Below are 21,017 nucleotides of genomic sequence, written 5' to 3' on the forward strand. Positions count from 1 at the left end.
GTTTGTCTCATGTAGCTTCATATTAAAGGTCAGGAAACCATGGCTGCTTTGAATGGCCAAAGACTGCCCAAGAGGCCATATGACAGACATTAGTGATGCAGGTCCCGCTTTTATGAAATTAATTGGACCGCGTCGCACCACTGTATCTATTTTTACAACTTTCTCCTGCACCTCGTCTTTCAAGTTCACATTTATTTCTCTTTATTTCTCTGTTTGTTTTGTTGTTGTGGCTGACAGTGTGAGCTGCTTAGTGCTTTTGTGAGGTGAGGCCAAAGGTTTGGTGACATCACGCAAGTTACATTGCTACGTAGCCATATTTATCATCAAATATATGAAAATATAAATTCCTTAGTCTTTGAAATAGGCTATGAGTAATTACACGCAACATACGTGGGTTTTTTATTATTTTTTTAATGACCCGCCTCAACCTGCCCCCAAATAAAGTGAAAATTTCGTAATTCCCGCAATTTCGTCAACCCAACCGGGCCCGCGGGTTACGAGAAGACCTATGCATCACTTACGGACATGTAAAGCAATCAATCATGTTTCGTTAAAGAACGCGAGACTTGTGTCTCTCAGAAACCAATCAGAGAAAGACTTTCGAAGCTGCTAAAGTGTTTCCAGAAAGGTTTGCCATATGCATCCGACGTTCAGCAAACGATCTGTGGGCTGAGACTACCCTCATGTTGCTCTAAACCTGTATGAATTTCTTTATTTGTTTAATACAAATAAATATATTTTGATAAATGATGATCAGCACACAGTTGACAGTACCCATTGACTTCCATACACAGCAAAATCACTGGTGTTAAAATAACACCCACGGTGTCAAATTTAACACTGGCAAAGTGTGTATATGTGTCCACACTACACTGTGTTAATTTAGTCAAAAGTGTAGTGTTAATTTAACAACACCCATTAAATGTTAATTTAACACTCCGTATTGTTACATTTGACCCTTTGTTCAACACTATTCATTGTTGTTTCCACACTACACTGGTGTTGGCACACAAATACAGTGTTAAAAATTAACACTCCTAATTTAAGGTCAACACCGGTGTAATGTGAATTCAACAATGTTAAGTGTTAAAATACTGATTAATAGCCACTTTTGTTGCTAATGGGTTGTTTCTATAAAAGACAAATGACAAGAAATATTGCAAAACCTCTTTTTATTAAAGTACATCACATTTAATATTTACATTGATACACACAACACTTTGCATTTAACACTGCTTAATTGTACCTCAGCTACAATTAGAAGCAGAATTCAGTATGGAATAATGAAAGTTATCTTATACCACAGCGCAGTGACATGAAAACCACTTATTATAAGGTCTTTAATATATCAAATGAGAGTTTAAAAAAAATTAGCCACCCTACTCAAAACTTGAACATTAAAATACACTGCAATTACCTTACTGGCAGGCAGAAATGCTTATCCTTCACAATACTAAAGATTTATCCATAACAAAACAGACATTTCAATTCAAAAGACGTTTCATTTTTCTTTAATACGTTCCAACCTGGTATTTAGTTCTGTAGTTGTTTTACTCATGATGTAGTGGAAGGCTGCATCAGTGGTCTTCATCATGGAGGGAATGGCTTTTTCGTCCAGAATGATGCAAAAATTCTGGATGCAACTTCTGTTCCCAAGGCAGAGCAGGCAGGGCTGTGCTGATTCATCCCCCTCAAAGCATGGATTGATGCTCATCACCTAAGTGTTTTAAAAGAGTGTATTTGATGAATGTATTTGATGTGTATTTATGAACTTGTATGTATTTACATGGGGTGAACAATGCAAGCAAACTAACTGCTGAATAAATAACTAGAACAAAATACCAAAAAACTTACACAGCACAATCAGTAGCTTCAGTTGCACATTGACCCTCTCCAGTCTTTCTTCCTTTCACAAATGAAGGCAAGAGGTGAATGAGCCAGGGAAGAGCTGCCACATAACTGTCCCGTCCTAGCAAAACAGAATTTAAACACAATGAGTATACAGTTAAACTTTAAAACTGTAAAAGTAGCAAACCCATGTACACTCACCATATTTAAACTCCTGTTGACCAGACAGAGGGTCATCCATATCTTCATCAGGATGTAGTCTGCAATTATCCTTTAATTGTTGTATGTTGGCTATTTTGCAATACATCACCTCAGCATATTTCTGCAGATTTTCAAAGACAAAAAGAGTCAAGAAAATACCAAAAAGGGTGCAGTTTTAACCATTATTTGAATCAAAATCATCTCAGTATAATAAATCATGTTAGAGACAGTGTACAGTACTAATGTACTGTGTGTACTCACATAACTAGTTGGTAAGCTCTTATCCTCCAAACTGGGTTAAGGAATAACAGTTCCAGAATTCATGGGTATGCCGTATTCAAATATAGTCTGGTAGGGTCCTATCACAAAAAATGACAATAAAGACTCTGAAAACTCAACATTCTTTTTATATTAAAAACAGCACTCAAGACAATATGAATCTTCATTTATACATTTTCAAAATAGTAATCAATTTGATTGCTATTTAATATGATATCATTAGCAAAACGATGTATGAGAAGATAATATATTTTTATTAAAGTTGGCAGCAGGTCATGTGAGTTTCTTTCCAGATTAATAATCATAATATGTATAAAACTACATATACTAAAAAGATTGGTTAACTGTTCAGTTATGTCAAATAAAATGATTTATATGTATAAATATATAAACTTACCTTCTGTGATGAATTTATATAAGTATTAGCAGTCGTTTCTCATTGGAAGTCATCCATGTCAGGTCTTCTTTAATAAACTGCCCTAAAAACAGCATCTCTTCTGAATGATTTGAAGCACTCAGTGTGTACTTTCACCAAATTAGCATCTATAATGACAGAAAAAAACAAACGTTCGCCATACACGTTTTACACTTTCGTATGTATTTGCCATTTGCATCTGTCTGACATCTAGCGCCACGAAAAACTTACAACACACAATGCATCCAATCCAGCAATCTGTGCATACAAATGATGATATATTCTGAGGTAAAATCAATTGTTAGTGGCGATATTTCCCCTGTTTGCATACATCTTAGAAAAACACATGACGATGCGGTTGCGGTTTTCTCCGTGTTTTTCAGTAATTTGAATAATTAACCGATATCCGTGCACTCACGTGCATGTAAACGACCTCGTTAACTCACGGTATAACGAGCATCATAAGGTGAATAAACGAGCTTTCATTTAACTTAATTTCATACCATCAATTTGTAGTGCATGTCGCGTTTTATCATGGTTCAATTCTTTCATTCATATCTCTTGTTAATATTATCCTTATTGGTTAAAACTTTTAGCTAGCAGTTTAACTTTATACTAAACTAACAAGGGAACAACGTAACACAAGGTAGCTCTGATTAAACTGAACCATATAACGAACAAATGGGAAATAAAATGGGAAAAATATCTTATTTAGGTTTTTTGGCATATGGCTGCATAGAGTCAGACAGAGAAATAACAGTTTAATTTAGCCAAACCATGTGAATATTATGAGACTGATTTACCTGCTCTCTTCAGTTCTCCTCTGAAAGAAAATGGCGGTAAAATCCCTGACAGGAAATGTTTAGTGGAGGCGTGGCTTGATTTACACCGCTCAGAGTGAAATCTGATAACACCCTTGTTTTACACTGACACTGTCGTGAATATAACACTGGCCTAGCAATGGCAGTGTTATTTTATTACCAGATAGTGTTAAAACAACATCAACACTGTGTGTTTAACACCATCCCTGAAAATTTAACACTGGTGATTTTGCTGTGTAGTATTCGTTTTTCCTATTCCTTTAACAAGCTTGACATGCAGGGCTCCGTATAATTATGATGGTATGTAGGGTTCCTCTTTTTTATAGTTTTCTTCTCCAATAAAACAAACAATATAAAAATGTTTGTTATATTTTACAATTAGAGATCTGGAGGACAGGATAAATCTGGTTGAAAATGAGTAACATTATTGTCCACCCATTGACACTGAAGTACTCACATCTTTACAATCAGAGTTCAATTAAGTTCACACAAGTTCACACAAGTAAATGGATACACACTCAAATTCACACGCTGTATAAGGTCAGGGGTCACCCATGCATTCTGCTGATTGTCAACTTTAAGGGTTGGCAGCCCTATAATGTCTTACCACATCCATTCAATTGTTACTTTGACACATATGTGTGAGTAATGCGAAGTCTGAAATTGCAACCTTGACCCTTGGGGTCATGTCACAAACTGGCAGGTGGACACAAGAAACTGAAATTGATGGCCTATGTCTAAATGGCAGGCAAATAGTTTGAATAGATAAAGATAGATAAAGTCATGAGCCATTCTCACAGCTTCATTTTAAGAGTGAAACCATGTGACATGTGAACATAGAGACATTGAAATGATGTACTGTAACTATTATACAACTAAGAATATGAACTTACAAATCTTTTATCTTGTATTTCCTGACATGCATTTAAAAAGTCACACTTTAACAATTAGTTAATTTTTGTTAAATGTGTAGTTTCCCTTAGTAATGCTAACTGGTCAAATAATTGCTTATGTAACTAGCAATTCATTTATTTACCAGTTCAGCTATATGAGTAACCCATTCTAGCAAAAATAACCTTAAATATGGTCGTTAGTCAAAATAACTTGTGAGATTATGTTTTATTGTGTAAGCTATTAGTCAACATTCATTACACCGTGTTTTGATTAATTTATTTATTCATTTCATTTAATTTATGGGCTACGGTAAGAAGTCTAAAAAGTTTCACGGACGGCTATTAGACATTTTTTAAATGCAAAATTGCTTGCTGGGAACTTCATTTGTCTAATGCATCTAATGTAGGGACTGTGTTAAAACAACTTAAACTGTTTAATTTCTCTTTGAGCAAAAACTAAAAAGCATATTTCTAGTATAAAGTTCTATTTAACATGCATTTTTATTATTGTGAAAGGAAATACAATGTGCTGAACATGGTCTGTGTGTCTGATTTATAAGTATTATGAACTCAAAATGATATGTTGTTTATAATTCTATTCATTTTTGCCTTTAAAAACATTAATGTTTAATCAAAGGCGTCAATTTTAGAGTCAATCAGCATCAATTCAGGGAACTGGTACATAGTTTGAGCACAGGTAACACTTAGCTGTGTGTGTTTTTATGAGGCAATACACCTGGACTTTGAGAACAAGGTATTATAGACCTGTCTATAGTTATTTGGTTACTCATATACTCCATCTTATCTGTTTTAGCGCTTCGTAATTACAACAGGACAATGAAACGCCTCCTCTTTGCTCAACGGCACTATAGGCCGTCAGGCAATAATGATACTCTAAAATTATTAATTTACCCATAATCCCCTCCCCTTCTCACATTTGTACTGGGACATGAACTCAAACGCACTAATCTACCCCGAGTTCTGCTGTGTTCCTTCACATTATTACCCCACCAGACTGGACACTAAGTTCAGAACACAGCAGGTACAAATACAGGGGTTAGCCAAGGGATTCAAGTGGGTCAACAACTTCAACCACTGCAGCATCTCTTCCTGGACCTCATGGAAAGTCCAGTCGTGTCACAAGCGGTTTAAACGTGGAGGTTATAATCCAGATTTTTCTGAGGAATTTCAGAGCTGATTATACGAGACTGCGTAACCTGCTGGAAAAGTTTCTTTTATTTCTCCTTTTAAGAATGTAAAGTGAAAAGCTTTCTCGTTTCAATCGCTCCATAGGAAATTTAGAATCCTGTCATCTACGCAACCATAACAGGTGTGTTCATCTATCGATCTATCTGTCTTTTTTTGCATTTCCTTTGTTGAAATTTAATATTATAAATATTAAATATATAATATAATATATAATATTATATATAATGAATTACAAATGCTTTTTTTATTTGAATAATTGTGTCTGGTAATAATTTTGTGTCTAAATTAAATGATTTTTCTGCATTGCTTAAAGAATATTTTTTTAAAACAATAACCAATTTAAGCATTTTAGGCCTGCATACTTTATCATTTTGTACAAAACGTATCAATTTTACAACTGAGTCCCTCTCGTGTTTCACAGAACTTTTGCTTACAAACTTTTACATATCAAAGCAATGGCCTTTGCAGACCTTCTAGAGCAGGTGGGCAGCACCGGACGCTTCCAGGTCATCCATGTCACCCTGCTCAGTATGCCCATCCTCATGATGGCCAGTCACAATCTGCTGCAGAATTTTGTAGCTGCTGTACCTCCACACCACTGTGCCACCCATGCCAACCTTACCATGTCCTCAATGAGTCCGGGGGACGTGCTAAAAATCTCCGTACCACTGGACCAGAATGGCAAACCGGAGCGTTGCAAGAGGTATGCCCACCCTCAGTGGCAGTTGTTGGACAGTAATAGTTCGGAAGAGCTATGGGAAGATTATGAAGAAGAGACAGAGATCCAGGAATGTAAGGATGGATGGTACTACAGTGTGACAGACATGAGCTCAACCATTATTACTGAGGTAAGCGACATACGATGACACCTGCCTGTTTACAGGTATGTTAATGAAACACTCATGAATAGTGTGCATGCTTTTTATCTTTATCTTTCAGTGGGATTTGGTTTGTGACGACCGTGCACTGAAGCAGATGGGTCAGACTATATACATGGGAGGTGTCCTCGTGGGGGCAGTCGTTTTTGGAGGACTGTCAGACAGGTTCTCTATCACTTTTCATTTTTAAAGATCACTCATATGTTCCATATGACCGAGTGACAATAAAATAATAAACTTTATCTGCATGATACTTTAGAGTCAGGAATGTGGTATCAAGTTCATCTCCTGTAACGCAGGTTTGGTCGGCGTATTTTACTGATGATGTCTTACCTGATGTTTGCCGTTGGAGGAACATGTGCTGCCTTCTCCACATCCTTTACTTTGTTTTGCGTGTGCCGTTTCTTCTGTGGCATGGCGCTGTCTGGCCTGGTGCTCAACTCCTTCTCTCTTAGTGAGTATGTGGATAACATGGCTGATTTTGGCTTATTATAATTGCCCTTGCAATGTAAGTGGGTTAAACAGCTTTTATAAAATGTACAGTTCCAACCTGAACTCTGTTTGGGTAAGCTGTATTAAAAAATGGGACCCTGCACATTTCCTAACTTCAACTTTAGTCTTACTTGTAACCATACTGAAAACAGTTGTATATGGCGACATCTAGGGGACAAAAGCATGAAATGTGATTGTGTTGTCTGTTTTCAGTTGTGGAGTGGATCCCCACGCGTGTACGGACAGTAGTGGGTACAGGAACAGGTTATTGTTACACCATAGGTCAGCTGATCCTGGCAGGTGTCGCGTACTTCATTAGAGACTGGCGATGGCTCACACTGGCTGTGTCTCTACCCTTTTTCATTTCCTTCCTCTACTCATGGTGTGTACCCTACTAATATCTGTTTCCATTAAAGCCTTCATCCCACCTCACAAATACTTTAGTATTTAGTATAGTATACTGTATTTTAATATATTATACTAGAAATACTATAGTGTAGTATTGCTTATAATATACTATAAAATACAAGTATTCTGTACTATACTATGGTATTAACATTTATAGTATACTATTTCTTATAGTGTTTTGTACTATACTATAGTATTAACTACCATAAGGCTCAAATGTATAGTATAGTATTTATTAAAGTATACTACCATTCTGTACTATATATATAGTATTAACTAAAAAGGTTCAAATTTATAATGTAGTATTTCATATAGCAAGCTATACTATACTATAATATAGTATACTTGTATCTGTACTAAGGTTCAATAAGGTATATAGTAGTCGGTACTAGTTCGAATGTATAGTATAGTATTTTGTATTGTATACTACTGTTCTGTCTATACTATAGTTTTCACTACCATAAGGTTCAAATGTATAGTATACTATAGTACAGTATACTAGTATTCTTTGCTATACTATAGTATTCACTTCCATAAGGTTCAAATGTATGGTATAGTATAGTATAGTATAGTATAGTATGGTATTCTGTGCTATAGTATAATATAATATACTATAGTATTAACCATTAGGTTACAAAAATACTATAGTATAAAGAGTATAAAGTAGTGATGCACCGATGTATCGGCTGCCGATATTAATCGGCCGATTTTTGATGAATTTGAAACCATCGGCATATCGGCAATAGCACGAGAAAGGCCGATACCGATTGTTTATTAATTAACTGCATAAAGAAATCCATTATATGTAAAAAATAGTTAATGTTGTTAATAAAATAAAAGCTGAATAGCTAAAACCACCTTTGAAGGTTGTCATGCTGTCTTATTATATTTGTTTTAGCTTAATTTGTGCCTCTCTTATTATGTTGGTCAGTTGAATGTTAATTAGATCCAATCCATGTTCAGTAAAAATAATTTGATGCAGAAATAAACTAGCTAATAGACCAACTGTATAGTATTGTATAGAAGTGTTTAATATCGGTATCGGCATCGGTATCGGACAGAAGTTGTCTGTTTAAATCGGTATCGGTATCAGCCCCAAAAAATCCTATCGGTGCATCCCCCTAGTATAAAGGAATAGAACAGAGGAATAGATACCATATGAAAAAACCCTGTAGTACACTTTAATATACTTTAAATTGTAGTGTACTGTAGTATATTACAGCAAATGCTACACTTTTTTGTTAATGTACTGTATACTATAGTACTCTGTAGTATCATGAATTTATAAACTGTATCAAATACTTTAAAATTACAGCGGTATAAATCAAAACATTAGACCTTTTTATTAGGTATTATTAAATACAATATTACAATAGAGTTTACAATAGTAAATAGCTACTATATACTGCAGTATTGTTCATGTGGGTTATGCTACTCAAAACCTGCATGCAACTTATTTTTGAATGTGTTTATTTTGATTATTTGAGCTCTTATTCTTTTCAGGTGGTTCTTAGAGTCTGCTCGCTGGCTGGTCCTGAACAAAAAATCCGAGCAGGCGGTCAAGAACCTCAAAGCAGTGGGTCAGATCAATGGACGGCAAGCAGAGGCCGACAAAATCAATCTTGAGGTGTGACCTTACAACGGTTATGTCAAAATCCTCCAGATCATTCAGAATACTTATCCTGTTGTGCTTATGTAAACGTGCATGCAGATGTTGCAAGAGTCCATGAAGAAGGAGATGGTCTGTTCAATGGGATCCTACAGCGTTCTTGACCTCCTGCGAACATCTACCATGAGAAACATCACTATATGTCTCAGTGCCGTCTGGTCAGTCACAGAGCACCTCATTCAGTACGAACATATAAAACAAATACGAATATAATACAAAACCATGTCCAATATTCTCAGGTTCTCTACCAGCTTTGCCTACTATGGGCTTTCCATGGATCTGCAGAAATTTGGGGTCAGCATTTATCTTATCCAAGTCATCTTTGGAGCAGTGGATATACCAGCCAAAATCGTGATTACAATATGCATGGGCGTGTTAGGACGAAGACCATCTCAATGTGGCGCTCTTGTACTGGCTGGCATAATGATACTCATTAATCTTCTGGTGCCTTATGGTGAGAATTTGAGCCTGGATGGAAATAGAGAGAGCGCTAATAATAAAAATGCAGTCTCATCATCATGTGGGGCATTAGATGTTTCTAATAGCTGCTATTCTCATCTCACTCGAATGAGAATTGAATGTCTGTCCTTCGCGGAAATCGAGACCCTGGCATTTAAAGTTTGTCATTCAGATAGCTGATCGTGTAACTTTGTATCCATGAATGCTGTTTTTGTGCATGTGCAGACCTGCAGATATTACGCACCAGTTTGGCAGTGATAGGGAAAGGTTGCCTGGCAGCGTCCTTCAGCTGCTGTTACCTTTATTCTGGAGAAATATATCCCACGATCATCCGGTAATAAACCACCCTGTCATCACTCACGTATGAGTGTATGAAACATCTTAAATCAACATTAAAATAATCCCTATGATTCACTGTTTAATTGTGGTTGTCTATCATTTTGTCCTTTTTGAACGAGCAATAGTAATAGCTGCAGAATGACATAATTTGTAAGTGCAACAGATGTGAGCTAATGCAATTTTTGGATGCATCCTCTCAGACAGACTGGAATGGGCTGGGTGTCGATGATGGCTCGGCTGGGGGCGATGGTGGCTCCGTTGGTGCTTCTTTTAGGGGAGTCTTTACCATGGCTTCCTGGTTTAATTTATGGAGGAGCTCCGATTCTCAGTGGGATCTTTGCCTTCTTTCTCCCAGAAACCCTCGGAATGCCTCTACCTGATACTATGGAGGATGTGCAGGACAGGTGAGCCAGTAGTTGGTTAAACACATTGAGGTTAAAGATGTGCTGGTTGGATCTGATCCACAGCATTATAAGACATTATGCAACCCTAGTGAACAAAGAAAGAACAGAATGTTAAGTCAACAGTTAACTATATGACGTCTTATGTGTGAATGTGTAACTTTAAATGTATCCTTACACTTTTACTTATTTCAGAGGTTTCAGGCGGACAAAATCCAACAGCTCAATTATGAAAGAGGATTTGACCCTTACGGACCCCAGCACTTTTAATCTGAAAGAGTCAGTATGAAAACTCCCTCAGTTCACTCTTTCGGACCGCGGTGTCTGTAACAGACAAATTTAAATGATTGTTTTCACACTGAACACCAGTATTATGTTATGGAAACTGTTCAATTCTATAAAAGAGGTCCCCTTGATTGATAAATAATGCAGTTTATTATCGTTCTTATTGGAATTTTGTACAATTATTTACTTTAAAAGGACAAAATAGAATATTGAATGCAGTGAAAGTTCTCTTTGTGCTTTTTGAAAATATTTGGTCATTTTATATGTGCATTTTTGATGTTTTCTTAAATAAACAATAAAAAACAATATGAAAAGAAAGAAACAGTGTGGACTTTGTTATACACCTTGAATCGTATATGACAACTTGGTTAACCTCAAATGTTTTAAAGGGGTCCCAATGTATGCTATTACATAAACTGGACCCTTTTTAAATTCAAATTAAATTCGATCTATCTTTGACATGACCTTACTCAGTCAATATTAAAGATATTAGAATGTTCTTTACATTATGTATCACTAAAAACAATGAAGCTGGGTTATCACAGGCAGGGTTACATAAAAAACTACCATAATAATCCCACCTTAAGAAATATCCACAAGGCTCTCAAGTTTTACCAAAAGTTTGGAGTGAGATTACATCTGTCAGGGGAGTGGGGTATTTGCGACAGTGACCCCTCAGCCCCACCCAATTCTTAAGTTTTTGCTAACAGTTTAATTTTACCTAATGATTTGTAAAAAAAAAAATCGTTAATGAGCCCCATTGACTTCCATAGTATTCTTTTTCCTACTATGGAAGTGAATGGGGCTCATTAAAGGTTTGTTTACAAACCTCAAAATATCTTTCTTTGTGTTCTTCAGAACAAAGAAATGTATACAGGTTTGTAACAACATGAGAGTGAGAAAATTATGACAGAATTTTATTTTTGGGTGCACTATCCCTTTAAAGTGCCCCATTTTCACACACTACATTATACCAATACTTCTTTTTAGTACTTAAGATAATCTTAAAAACTAGGGATGCACCGAAATGAAAATTCTTGGCCGAAACCGAAAACCGAAAATGAGGAAACCAAGGCCGAAAAACCGAAACCGAAACACCGAAATAAATTATTATGCCAATTATTAGTACAAATCCATTTATGGCTATCACTGTGTACTAACTTTACTAGGGGTGTATGATAGATCACAAAACTCACGGTTCAGATCACATTACAGTTTTTGAGGCACGGATCGGATTATTTTTTAGATCAGAAAAAAGGGGGTGGGGAAAATCTAATAACAAATAAAGAAATTACAAACATTTATAAAAAAAAGAACAAAGCTACACATTAGCCTAATAAGGGCTAACATTAGCATTAGATACAGAAATCGAATTAAATGAGTCATAACACTGTCTTTATTGTATAAATTAAATATATTATTATTATTATTATTATTATTAGAGCTATTTGTCTCTTTGTTAGACTTAAGTAGGTTAATTGAGGTGTCTCTTCAAATAAGCAGAGACTGGTTTATGACTGTAATCTATACATACACTTAAGACATAAACGAATGTTTTTATTAGAAAAAGAATACTTTGGAGATAATATTGTTTATATGTGCCCTGTCAATAACAGAAAGATTTTACGTTCGCTTGTTTGCGTCTCACTCGTGTGCACTATCGAGGGCACTTAAACGCGCGTGCACACAGAGAACGAAGGCGAATCCCAAACAGCGCAGCATAAAAACGTTACGTTGTTTTTCATTGCTTTATTCGGCATATGTATGTTAATGGACTATACAGTATGAGACTAGGCCTGGCAAACTCGATTCCTTTTAAGGATCCGGGTTATTGTGAGTCACTCACTAAAGTGATCCGGGTTGTGCGAGTCACTTGAGTCACTTGAGTCAGTATTGCTGAATTGCCAAGGAAACTCAGTACAGACCCACTTGTAACCGGCTGATCCACGCGACTCGAGATTCTCAGAGCCGGAAACATTGCAGACTCGCAGACCATGGGCATGAGACTCGCTCTACAGATCCACTAACCGGCTGATTCGCGTGGATCAGCCGGAGCCTGTTAGTTAGTGGATCTATAGAGCGACTGAAGTCTCCTCAAAAGCAAATCCATAACAAAAGCCTTTCAATTCTGAAATAACATGCTTATAGGTTTTAGGTTTGGTGTGTATGGTCGACCATTTAAAAAAGAAGCCTAACAATAGCATAATAATATAGAGAAAATATAGAAAAAAACTGTCCTGCTTATGTAGCCCCCAGAGCCGGAGAGACAGTTCGCGCAGATCAGCCGGTTACGGATCAGCCGGCGAATCAGCTGGTTACGGATCAGTCGGTTACGGGTCCGCCGGTTACGAGTTGAGAGACTCTCGAGTCAGAGCAGATTCGCATGTCTCTCGAGTCCGCATTGTTTCCGGCTCTGAGTGAGAATCTCGGGTCAGTTCGCGGCTCGCGCGGATCCACAGGTCTCTCGAGTTTGCAATGTTTCCGGCTCTGAGTGAGAATCTCGGGTCAATTCGCGGCTCGCGCGGTTCCGCAGGTCTCTCGAGTTTGCAATGTTTCCGGCTCCGAGTGAGAATCTCGGGTCAGTTCTCGCGCAAATCAGCCGGTTACGAGTGGATCTGTAGTGCGAGCGAAGTCTCATCAATAATGTTGAAAGAGGTTTGTGTGTGTGGTGGCGCTGTTTATGGTTTTACATTGAATTGTAGTAGGACTCAACTGATCCGGGTAAATGACACTAGAGACTCGCGACTCATGAGTTAATTTAAAGATCCGGGTTAAAGATCCGAGTGAGTCACGACTCGAACAGGTCTATATGAGACACATTTGCGCGACTCTCTCTAAAGTTTACACATCAAGAGTTCTGATCTTTCAAGGGCGTACTCACTGTGATGATCACGTCTGGACCGGACACAACCGCATGTGCCTCTGTGCGTACTTTAGCGCCTTTTTGCGGTTAAATACATCCATGCATACATCCATGTACATGTTGCTTCAGACAAGCACGTGCAGGTCGCGGTTTCTGTTTGCGTCATCACAACATTTCGGCCGTATTGTTTCGGTGATAAAAGTCTTTCGGCCGAAAGCCGAAAATGCTCTTTTGGGCTATTTTCGGCCGAAAATTTTCGGTGGCCGAATATTCGGTGCATCCCTATTAAAAACATAGGTGTCCTAATCAGTGTTATTTTGAGAGGCATGAATATAAACTGAAATGGATTTAACATACTATCTTGCATTATAAAAATGTATACACTTGAAGTTAACTTGTACTTATACAAAGATGTATTACAAGTGGTACCTAAAAACAATTTTAAATTACATTTTAGCATATTTCATATAATCTACTAAAGAACAAAAAATTTAACATATATTTTAAGTACAGAATTAGTACATGAAAATCGAGCACTTTAAGTAGATTATGAAATTGTACTTTTTAAACTTGAGCTTACTGTACCCATACAGTATTGCAGAACATTGATGAAAGGGCAATAATAATGAAATAGCTTTCATAATTCTATCTATTAATAAAAATGGCAAATGGGCCATTTACTGTACGAGCCTGCTATCAATTTTAGCATTTAGACCTTTATAGCATTAGCCTCCTACTGATCTGCTAAATGTAAAACAATGCTGAATGTAATTAAAATCAATGTGTTGCACATCATTGCATAATATGCTGAATTGACGGTACTGCGTGTTGTTTTGCATTACTAGCATGTTCTGTTTGGTTTCGGTTATAGAAAGCAAGCTGATTATGTAAGAGGTAAAATATTAGACTGTTAAATGACTATTTAACTATGACTCAACAAACCACAGGGTCACTGTGACAATTTCAAAGTCTAAAATGCTCAACTAACTTAGTTACGAAACAAGTGATTGTTTACTACATTAATATTTTGAACGGCAACCTATAAAAAAAACTACAATTCCCAGAATCACAAGGAGGTTTCCCATGAGCACTCGCGGCCATTTGGCGGTTTCCGGTATCCTCTTCCTGTTCATTACGCATTCGCTTTCAAAGCAGCAAAATGTCGGGCTTTCTGCGGGCAATCTCTCGAATCCGTGCCGCTCCGGTTCTGCGGGCGCCGACCATCAGCCAGCGAGCCAACATCACCTCACGACCAGCCAAGGGCACCGTTGGCACCACTGTGAGTATTTTATACAGAAAAACAACTGTTTTGTATGAACCTCGAGAGAGACCGACACGCCATACCACGATCTCCTTGGCAGTCACCTTTAGATTCGTTGTATGTGATCATCTCAACTTTTCAGCTCTAGTTTAGCTCAGTTTAATGCAGATGGATATAGCAAGTAAATCACGTGTGCATTTCCGCGTTGCTGTTGTTATCCTACAGTGGTTTGGGTAAAGTAAAACAGACAGCGGTGATTCGCAAGGTCGTGGCAGTGTTTAAGCCAATCGATGGGTTTACCAAAGTGCCCTTAAGGAATGTTATGGTGCTTGCATGGTATTATTTGCTTTTAGTTATATACTTTAGTCAGTGCATCTCAACATCTTTTAACTAAAAGGGTCACATTGACTACAATAACATTTGCAGGCCCTCCACTCACAGTTTCTCCCCTATATAGTCTAGAATCTAGATATTTGCATAACTAGAAAGATGTTTTAGTTATGAAAACACCAATTTATATATTTTTATATGTTTAAACTTTTTGAATACTTACATATTACTTAAAAATAAAAGGCTTCCTTGGAATTTTGCTGAGGCCCCCTAGTGGTCCCTGGTCTGATTAAGAATCAGTAAGATAAATAATTGTATGTTTTATACAAAAGATCATTCACATTTATGCTGTTATTTGGCATATTTTTCATCAAAAAGTCATATAGAAGCACTGTTTGGTGCTATGGTGTATTTACTTGTTTATTATAGCATCAGTGTTGGAAACCCCCAAAGAAGGTTACAGTCAGGCAAGAAAAGGCAGCTGTAAACGCATCCCAGATCACCCCCCATTGACCATGTAACCATTATAGCCTCACTGAGACCACTTCTTCATTGAACACTGTTTACACCATTCTTTAGCATCATCCATTTGTGATCCAATCGATGAAAACACATCTTAATACCAAGTGTAAACAGCCTCAAAGATAAAGAAAGGTTTACACCTTTGCCCTAAGCTTTGATTAAATCATGAACAAAAAGGTCACCAACTCGCCCAATGTAGCAAAAGCACGAAAGCCAGCTGTTAGCTTCAATTACCTCTTGTTACTTTTATTTTAGGTGAACAAATGCATATGATAATAATTAATAAAACAATGACTTAAAATTATATATAATAATATTAGATTATAATGTAACCAATTACCTAACAATATTTGCATTGTGTGTTTGTCGTTGTACAGGAGACAGTGGTTGGTCTGACATTATTTTCCCTTGCTGTCCTGGGACCAGCTGGGTGGGTTCTGGCCAACCTGGAGAACTATAAGAAGAGGGACACTGCTGAGTAATCCACCTGTCATGGACTGAAAGCAGATTGTCTGATTTTATTGCTTTTATCGCATGTCGGGACCACAGTCTCATCGACCTTCAACTTAACTGAACCGGCGGAGCAACTCCTCTCCCCTGAGCCACCCAGCTACCTCTCCATGCCACCATATACTCCAACCATTCCGGTCTTACACCGACCCTAATACCTGTAATAACATATTACTATGGGTGATTCAGTCATCTTTACACGGAGCCTGTTACATTTTAAATAAAATGTTATTTAAATCTTAAATCTCTGTTTCCTCATTTTTGTCTATTGCATATGCATTTTCATTGACGATGTTGAACTGATAGATTTAATATTATGCATTTCAATCAGTATGCAATTTCAATATCTGTTTTAGTATCACACAGTGATGGGTTAGTCAATACATGAAAAGTCAACAGACTCTTGCATAGTAATGCATGTCTTTAATGTTCAAGAAGTGATTAATATCGTTGGTATCAATATGTAGTAGTAAAGTTGTAATATCACATCAAGCATTGTGATCAGAAATAAATAACCTTACTAATTATTGTGAAGTGTGAATATACTACATATAAAAATTCCTACATATTAAAGAAACGCTCAAGCCACACGCGTAGCATGTACAGTCCACAACCGGAAGTGTCTTGATCTCCAGCGTTTCCAGTCAGGTGACCGGAAATGACTGTTCAGCACGAACATGGCGGAGGAGCAACAGCAAGAGGTTTCTGCAAAAGAGGCTGATGGTGGGAATTGCGTTATCATCGTTTTATCATTATTCAAGTTTATTTACCGCAGCATGTGCGTGTTTGACTGCGATGCTTTGTTTAAGTGCAGCACGTGAATTAAACGCACTAGCAGCTAGCTGGTTACAAATCTGCTAATGACGATAGCTGAGAGTTCATTGTTGATGTTTTTTTTTAAAACACCCACTTCAATGTCAGAATAAAATAATACGCTGGCTGTGGTTATTTGCTTCATGGAAACGAAACGAACACTCTTAAGCAATGAGATGAATTAGATTTTAGAAATCGCCTACAACTGTGAATCAAATATCGAAAGCTGTGACTGTACCTCTCGTACTTAATGCGAAGAAAAAACATTGGCAGCTGGACACTTTTGGTAAATGTTTGCACTTAACGTTACATCTATTTGTTCTTCAACAGGGCTAACTTGTCTTGCATATGATGAAGCCATTATTGCACAGCAGGATAAGATACAGCAAGAGGTGATTGTTTTGTCTCAGTTTTATTTGTATTCTTCTTAACGTTTTGTAAATTGTTAAGCACAGGGTTTGATGTGGAAAAATCAGGCATATTCATAAACTAATGACGTTTTACATTATGTGTAATAAATTATATTTTTATTTATGTAAACACATCATTTAAAAAAACGGTAGAGACACAAGAACGAAGACATAGGCTATAGATATAAAAATAAATAGTAGAAAACAGAAAATAAAGACATTTTTAGGATAAGCCATTCGAATTTTCAGTCTAAATATATGGGTCAATGGACGTGACATTAATTATGGTGCGTTCCAGGCAGGTTTTTAAACCCGTGAGTTACGACTTCAAAACCACGACTCACGACCCTATGCGTTCCAGGCAGCCTGTAACTCGTGTTTTCACAACCTTCTACTGGTGAAAGTGCTCTGGAACGGCAGTCAAACCCGTGACTTCCCACCCGTGAACTCGTACTAGATCGATGTACTCCCAGTTCAAAGTCGTGAGTCGTGGTTTTGAAGTCGTGAGTTACGGGTTACAGGTTGCCTGGAACGCAGCATTATTTTGAGTTTCTATGGATATATTAAAATTTTTTGAGGATGTTTAAAATTTCTGGTTTTATTTCATTTTGAAAGAATATTTGGGAAATAATTGCAAAAATGTCAATGTGATGTAACCGGTCTGTGTCAATAGGTGTAACTAGTATTTTTTATAATTAAAATATGAATATATTTATAAAAATGTGGAATAAAATATAATCATCTAGTTTAGAGTAATATGATTTTTTTTTTTACATATATTGGTGACATAATTTGTCAAAGATTATTTAGAAAACAGCTGTTTTCAGCATATATCATGACAAATATTACAAAAACGCATACAAATTTACATTTAGAAATAACTAATAAAATTTAATGTTAAAATGTTTTTTTTTATGATTATGCTTACATGGCATCAAGGTGAGTAAAATATTTAATATTTCTCATTTGATGGCGCAATTGGTGGTTACACCATTTGACATTTTCAGGTGCATTCAGTCTTAAGTTTCATAAAAATGGTGCAATTGTAATTTTTTATTGCATAAAATTAAAATAAATACACTGTGCACTGTGGAAATAAACCGGATGCATGCCTTTAAAACAATTTATCATCTTGCCAAACCGTTTTGTCATTGACCCATATAATAAACATAATGTATAATGAAAACTCCATGGGAAACCGAGAGAAAGACTTTGACAGAACACCAGCATGTTTCATTCATTGCATTTATATGCAAGCAGAAGTACATCATGTAAACACAATATACATATTTTAAAACTGAGCCTAAGATTTAATCCATAAAACTAAAATACTAAAAATATGCATGTTTTAAGTCATTCTGCCTATTATTATAGATAGCCACCAGTATTGCTCTGGTGTCCGAAAGACAAGACCTGGCTATCCTTAAGAGAGAATATGCTGAAGATGACGCCATTTACCAGCAGAAGATAAGAGTAAGGACACATTTTCAATATTTGCCACGTGTTTATCCTCATCTCCTCTCCCGAATGTTATCCATTATTATCATCAATGTGCAAGTGTTTTATTATTTAGCAGTACTGTTGTCACATACCACATAGAGAATACCTTTATGAACATATATATTCTAGCGTCCCCCATGAATTTCTTATTTTTAATAGCCTAAATTGTTTCATCAATAGGATTTACAAAAGAAATACACATCTGTACGAAAAACGCGACCAGATGGAAACTGTTTCTATAGAGCCTTTGGTTTCTCACATCTGGAGTCTTTACTTGATGACAGCAAAGAATTACACAGGTAACCAGCACCTAACCGAACACACTTTGAGAAATAACTTCCATAACTTTGGGTACATTTCTCTAAGACTCTGTTTGGTTACATATCTTGGCAGGTTCAAGGCAGTTGCAGCCAAAAGTAAACTGGATCTGGTGAGCCAAGGTTTCACAGAATTCACCATTGAAGATTTTCACAACACAGTAAGTATATAGATAAATATGAGCAAAAGTTGCTTGGTTACGAAGTCTTTGCATCTTCATACACATGTAAACGTATTTCCTCGTATCTGTTTCACTATAGTTCATGGACCTGATTGAGGCATGTGATAAACAAACATCTGTAGGCGAGCTGGTCAACTCTTTTAATGAGCAAAGTGTGTCAGATTATCTCGTCGTGTACCTGCGGCTGGTGACATCTGGCTACCTGCAGAGAGAGGAAGAGTTTTTCCAGCACTTCATAGAGGGCGGTCGTACGGTTCGGGAGTTTTGCCAACAGGTAACAGGTTATTTTTGTTCAATGAGCATCATTTTGTGTACTCGCGTCACTTAATATAGTGTTTCTCAATTCCAGTCCTGACACCCATCTTCCATATTGTTTTAGATGTTTCTCTTCGAAAAACACCTGAATTAACTCATCAGACATCGCCCTTAAAGCCTTGCATTTGGTGCCGTGCAGAGCGATCAGTGTGTGACATCACAGTACTACAAGATCCAAATAACTTTTGCGATGGTTTGATGTCACACATCGATCAGCATACATGGCAAAAAGTCAAACAAGCGTGATGTTGTAGGTTTTTAACTAACTGACAGGCTGATGAGTTGGGTGTTTTATATAGAGAGACATCTAAAGCATTCTAAGGGAAGGGGTGTGAGGACTTAAATTGAGAAACGCTGTCTTAAAGGGGACATATCATGAAAATCTGACTTTTTCCATGTTTAAGTGCTATGATTAGGTCCCCAGTGCTTCTATCAACCTAGAAAATGTAAAAAAATATCAACCCAGTAACTAAGTATTGGTAAACCATTCTCTGCAAGCATGTGAAATAATAGGTCATTAAAATTTGGCTCCCCTTATGATGTCAGAAGGGGATAATACCGCCCCTTAATCTGCACTATCCAACCATGCCACTGCCATTTAGTGCATGAGATTTTTTTGAGCTAAAACTTTGCATATACACTTTGGGGACACTGAAGATTTATTTAACATCTTTTCAAATATTGTGAAATGTCCCCTTTAATATAACTGCAATACAATAATGACAATACCATATGTTGCAAAAGATTTTCTACAGTTACTATTTTATAGAGAAATCTGTTCTTTGAACACATTGCAATATTTACAGCAAGTATGTCCATCTATTTGTCCAGGAGGTGGAGCCAATGTCCAAAGAGAGTGACCACATTCACATCATAGCTCTGGCTCAGGCCTTAAATGTCTGTATCCAGGTAGAGTACATGGACAGAGGAGAAGGAGGAACGGTCAATCATCACATCTTCCCGGAAGATGGTGAACCCAGGATTTTCCTCCTGTACCGACCGGGCCACTATGACATCCTTTACAAATAGCAATTCTGCACATGTTGGCTGTTAATGCCTCATTTGTCTTAGTGCTGTGGGTTTGACTCGACTCTATAAACCTGTAAAATGTGAACACGAGTGCACAGACGCTCAATGTTGCAAATTTCTCTATAAAACCCCAAAGACTCGGATGCAGAATTTTGGATCTTCTGTGATACCAGGCACTGGACATTGTACAGTTTTCTTTGTATAACCTGCAACATTTTTGTTCCGGTTGTATTTACAATATATTGTTATTTTGTTTAGTTTCTTTTCTTGTAGTTAAAGACAACCTGTCATTTGTGATGGGAATTAAATTGCTTTATTTTGTGAGTGTATTTGACTTTCATGAGAATAAAAAATGAGCAGTAGCCATA

General features: G+C 36.9%; 3 protein-coding genes and 1 long non-coding RNA gene across 4 annotated transcripts; 3 read left to right on the forward strand and 1 right to left on the reverse strand.

Annotated features, from left to right (window-relative positions):
* Nucleotides 1–1,549: 1,549 nt before the first annotated feature.
* Nucleotides 1,550–3,791, reverse strand: LOC135776882 (uncharacterized). The gene is made up of 6 exons (XR_010544217.2): nt 3,547–3,791; nt 2,726–2,871; nt 2,311–2,408; nt 2,050–2,170; nt 1,855–1,969; nt 1,550–1,717 (listed from the first exon to the last, which is right to left on the reverse strand). It is a non-coding gene; the product is annotated as an uncharacterized lncRNA (long non-coding RNA).
* Nucleotides 3,792–5,461: 1,670 nt separating this feature from the next.
* Nucleotides 5,462–10,924, forward strand: slc22a6l (solute carrier family 22 member 6, like). Its single transcript, XM_065287138.2, has 11 exons — nt 5,462–5,787; nt 6,088–6,514; nt 6,606–6,709; nt 6,844–6,998; nt 7,250–7,418; nt 8,948–9,071; nt 9,156–9,271; nt 9,353–9,567; nt 9,798–9,906; nt 10,112–10,315; nt 10,508–10,924. The coding sequence occupies exons 2-11, from the start codon at nt 6,122–6,124 to the stop codon at nt 10,599–10,601; spliced, it is 1,683 nt and encodes a 560-aa protein (XP_065143210.1). The 5' UTR covers nt 5,462–5,787; nt 6,088–6,121; the 3' UTR covers nt 10,602–10,924.
* Nucleotides 10,925–14,579: 3,655 nt separating this feature from the next.
* Nucleotides 14,580–16,327, forward strand: cox8a (cytochrome c oxidase subunit 8A). Its single transcript, XM_065287141.2, has 2 exons — nt 14,580–14,739; nt 15,951–16,327. Exons 1-2 carry the CDS (start codon nt 14,620–14,622, stop codon nt 16,053–16,055), a joined length of 225 nt encoding a protein of 74 aa, XP_065143213.1. The 5' UTR covers nt 14,580–14,619; the 3' UTR covers nt 16,056–16,327.
* A 374-nt stretch (nt 16,328–16,701) lies between these two features.
* On the forward strand, nt 16,702–21,017 carry otub1a (OTU deubiquitinase, ubiquitin aldehyde binding 1a). Its single transcript, XM_065287139.2, has 7 exons — nt 16,702–16,806; nt 17,227–17,288; nt 18,681–18,779; nt 18,987–19,105; nt 19,200–19,284; nt 19,385–19,579; nt 20,452–21,017. The coding sequence occupies exons 1-7, from the start codon at nt 16,761–16,763 to the stop codon at nt 20,647–20,649; spliced, it is 804 nt and encodes a 267-aa protein (XP_065143211.1). The 5' UTR covers nt 16,702–16,760; the 3' UTR covers nt 20,650–21,017.

This window comes from Paramisgurnus dabryanus, chromosome 18 (genome assembly GCF_030506205.2).
Source record: "Paramisgurnus dabryanus chromosome 18, PD_genome_1.1, whole genome shotgun sequence".
NCBI classification, from domain to species: Eukaryota; Metazoa; Chordata; class Actinopteri; order Cypriniformes; family Cobitidae; genus Paramisgurnus; species Paramisgurnus dabryanus.

What these genes read in the sequence shown, in the direction of transcription:
- slc22a6l (XM_065287138.2), top strand. Translation starts at nt 6,122, where the DNA reads ATGGCCTTTGCAGACCTTCTAGAGCAGGTGGGCAGCACCGGACGCTTC. An exon ending in ATTTCCTTCCTCTACTCATG is followed by an intron (nt 7,419 to 8,947) that starts GTGTGTACCCTA and finishes TATTCTTTTCAG; the next exon opens with GTGGTTCTTAGAGTCTGCTC. An exon ending in ATGGAGGATGTGCAGGACAG is followed by an intron (nt 10,316 to 10,507) that starts GTGAGCCAGTAG and finishes TACTTATTTCAG; the next exon opens with AGGTTTCAGGCGGACAAAAT.
- cox8a (XM_065287141.2), top strand. Translation starts at nt 14,620, where the DNA reads ATGTCGGGCTTTCTGCGGGCAATCTCTCGAATCCGTGCCGCTCCGGTT. An exon ending in AGGGCACCGTTGGCACCACT is followed by an intron (nt 14,740 to 15,950) that starts GTGAGTATTTTA and finishes GTCGTTGTACAG; the next exon opens with GAGACAGTGGTTGGTCTGAC.
- otub1a (XM_065287139.2), top strand. Translation starts at nt 16,761, where the DNA reads ATGGCGGAGGAGCAACAGCAAGAGGTTTCTGCAAAAGAGGCTGATG. An exon ending in TTTACCAGCAGAAGATAAGA is followed by an intron (nt 18,780 to 18,986) that starts GTAAGGACACAT and finishes TTTCATCAATAG; the next exon opens with GATTTACAAAAGAAATACAC. An exon ending in TTCGGGAGTTTTGCCAACAG is followed by an intron (nt 19,580 to 20,451) that starts GTAACAGGTTAT and finishes CTATTTGTCCAG; the next exon opens with GAGGTGGAGCCAATGTCCAA.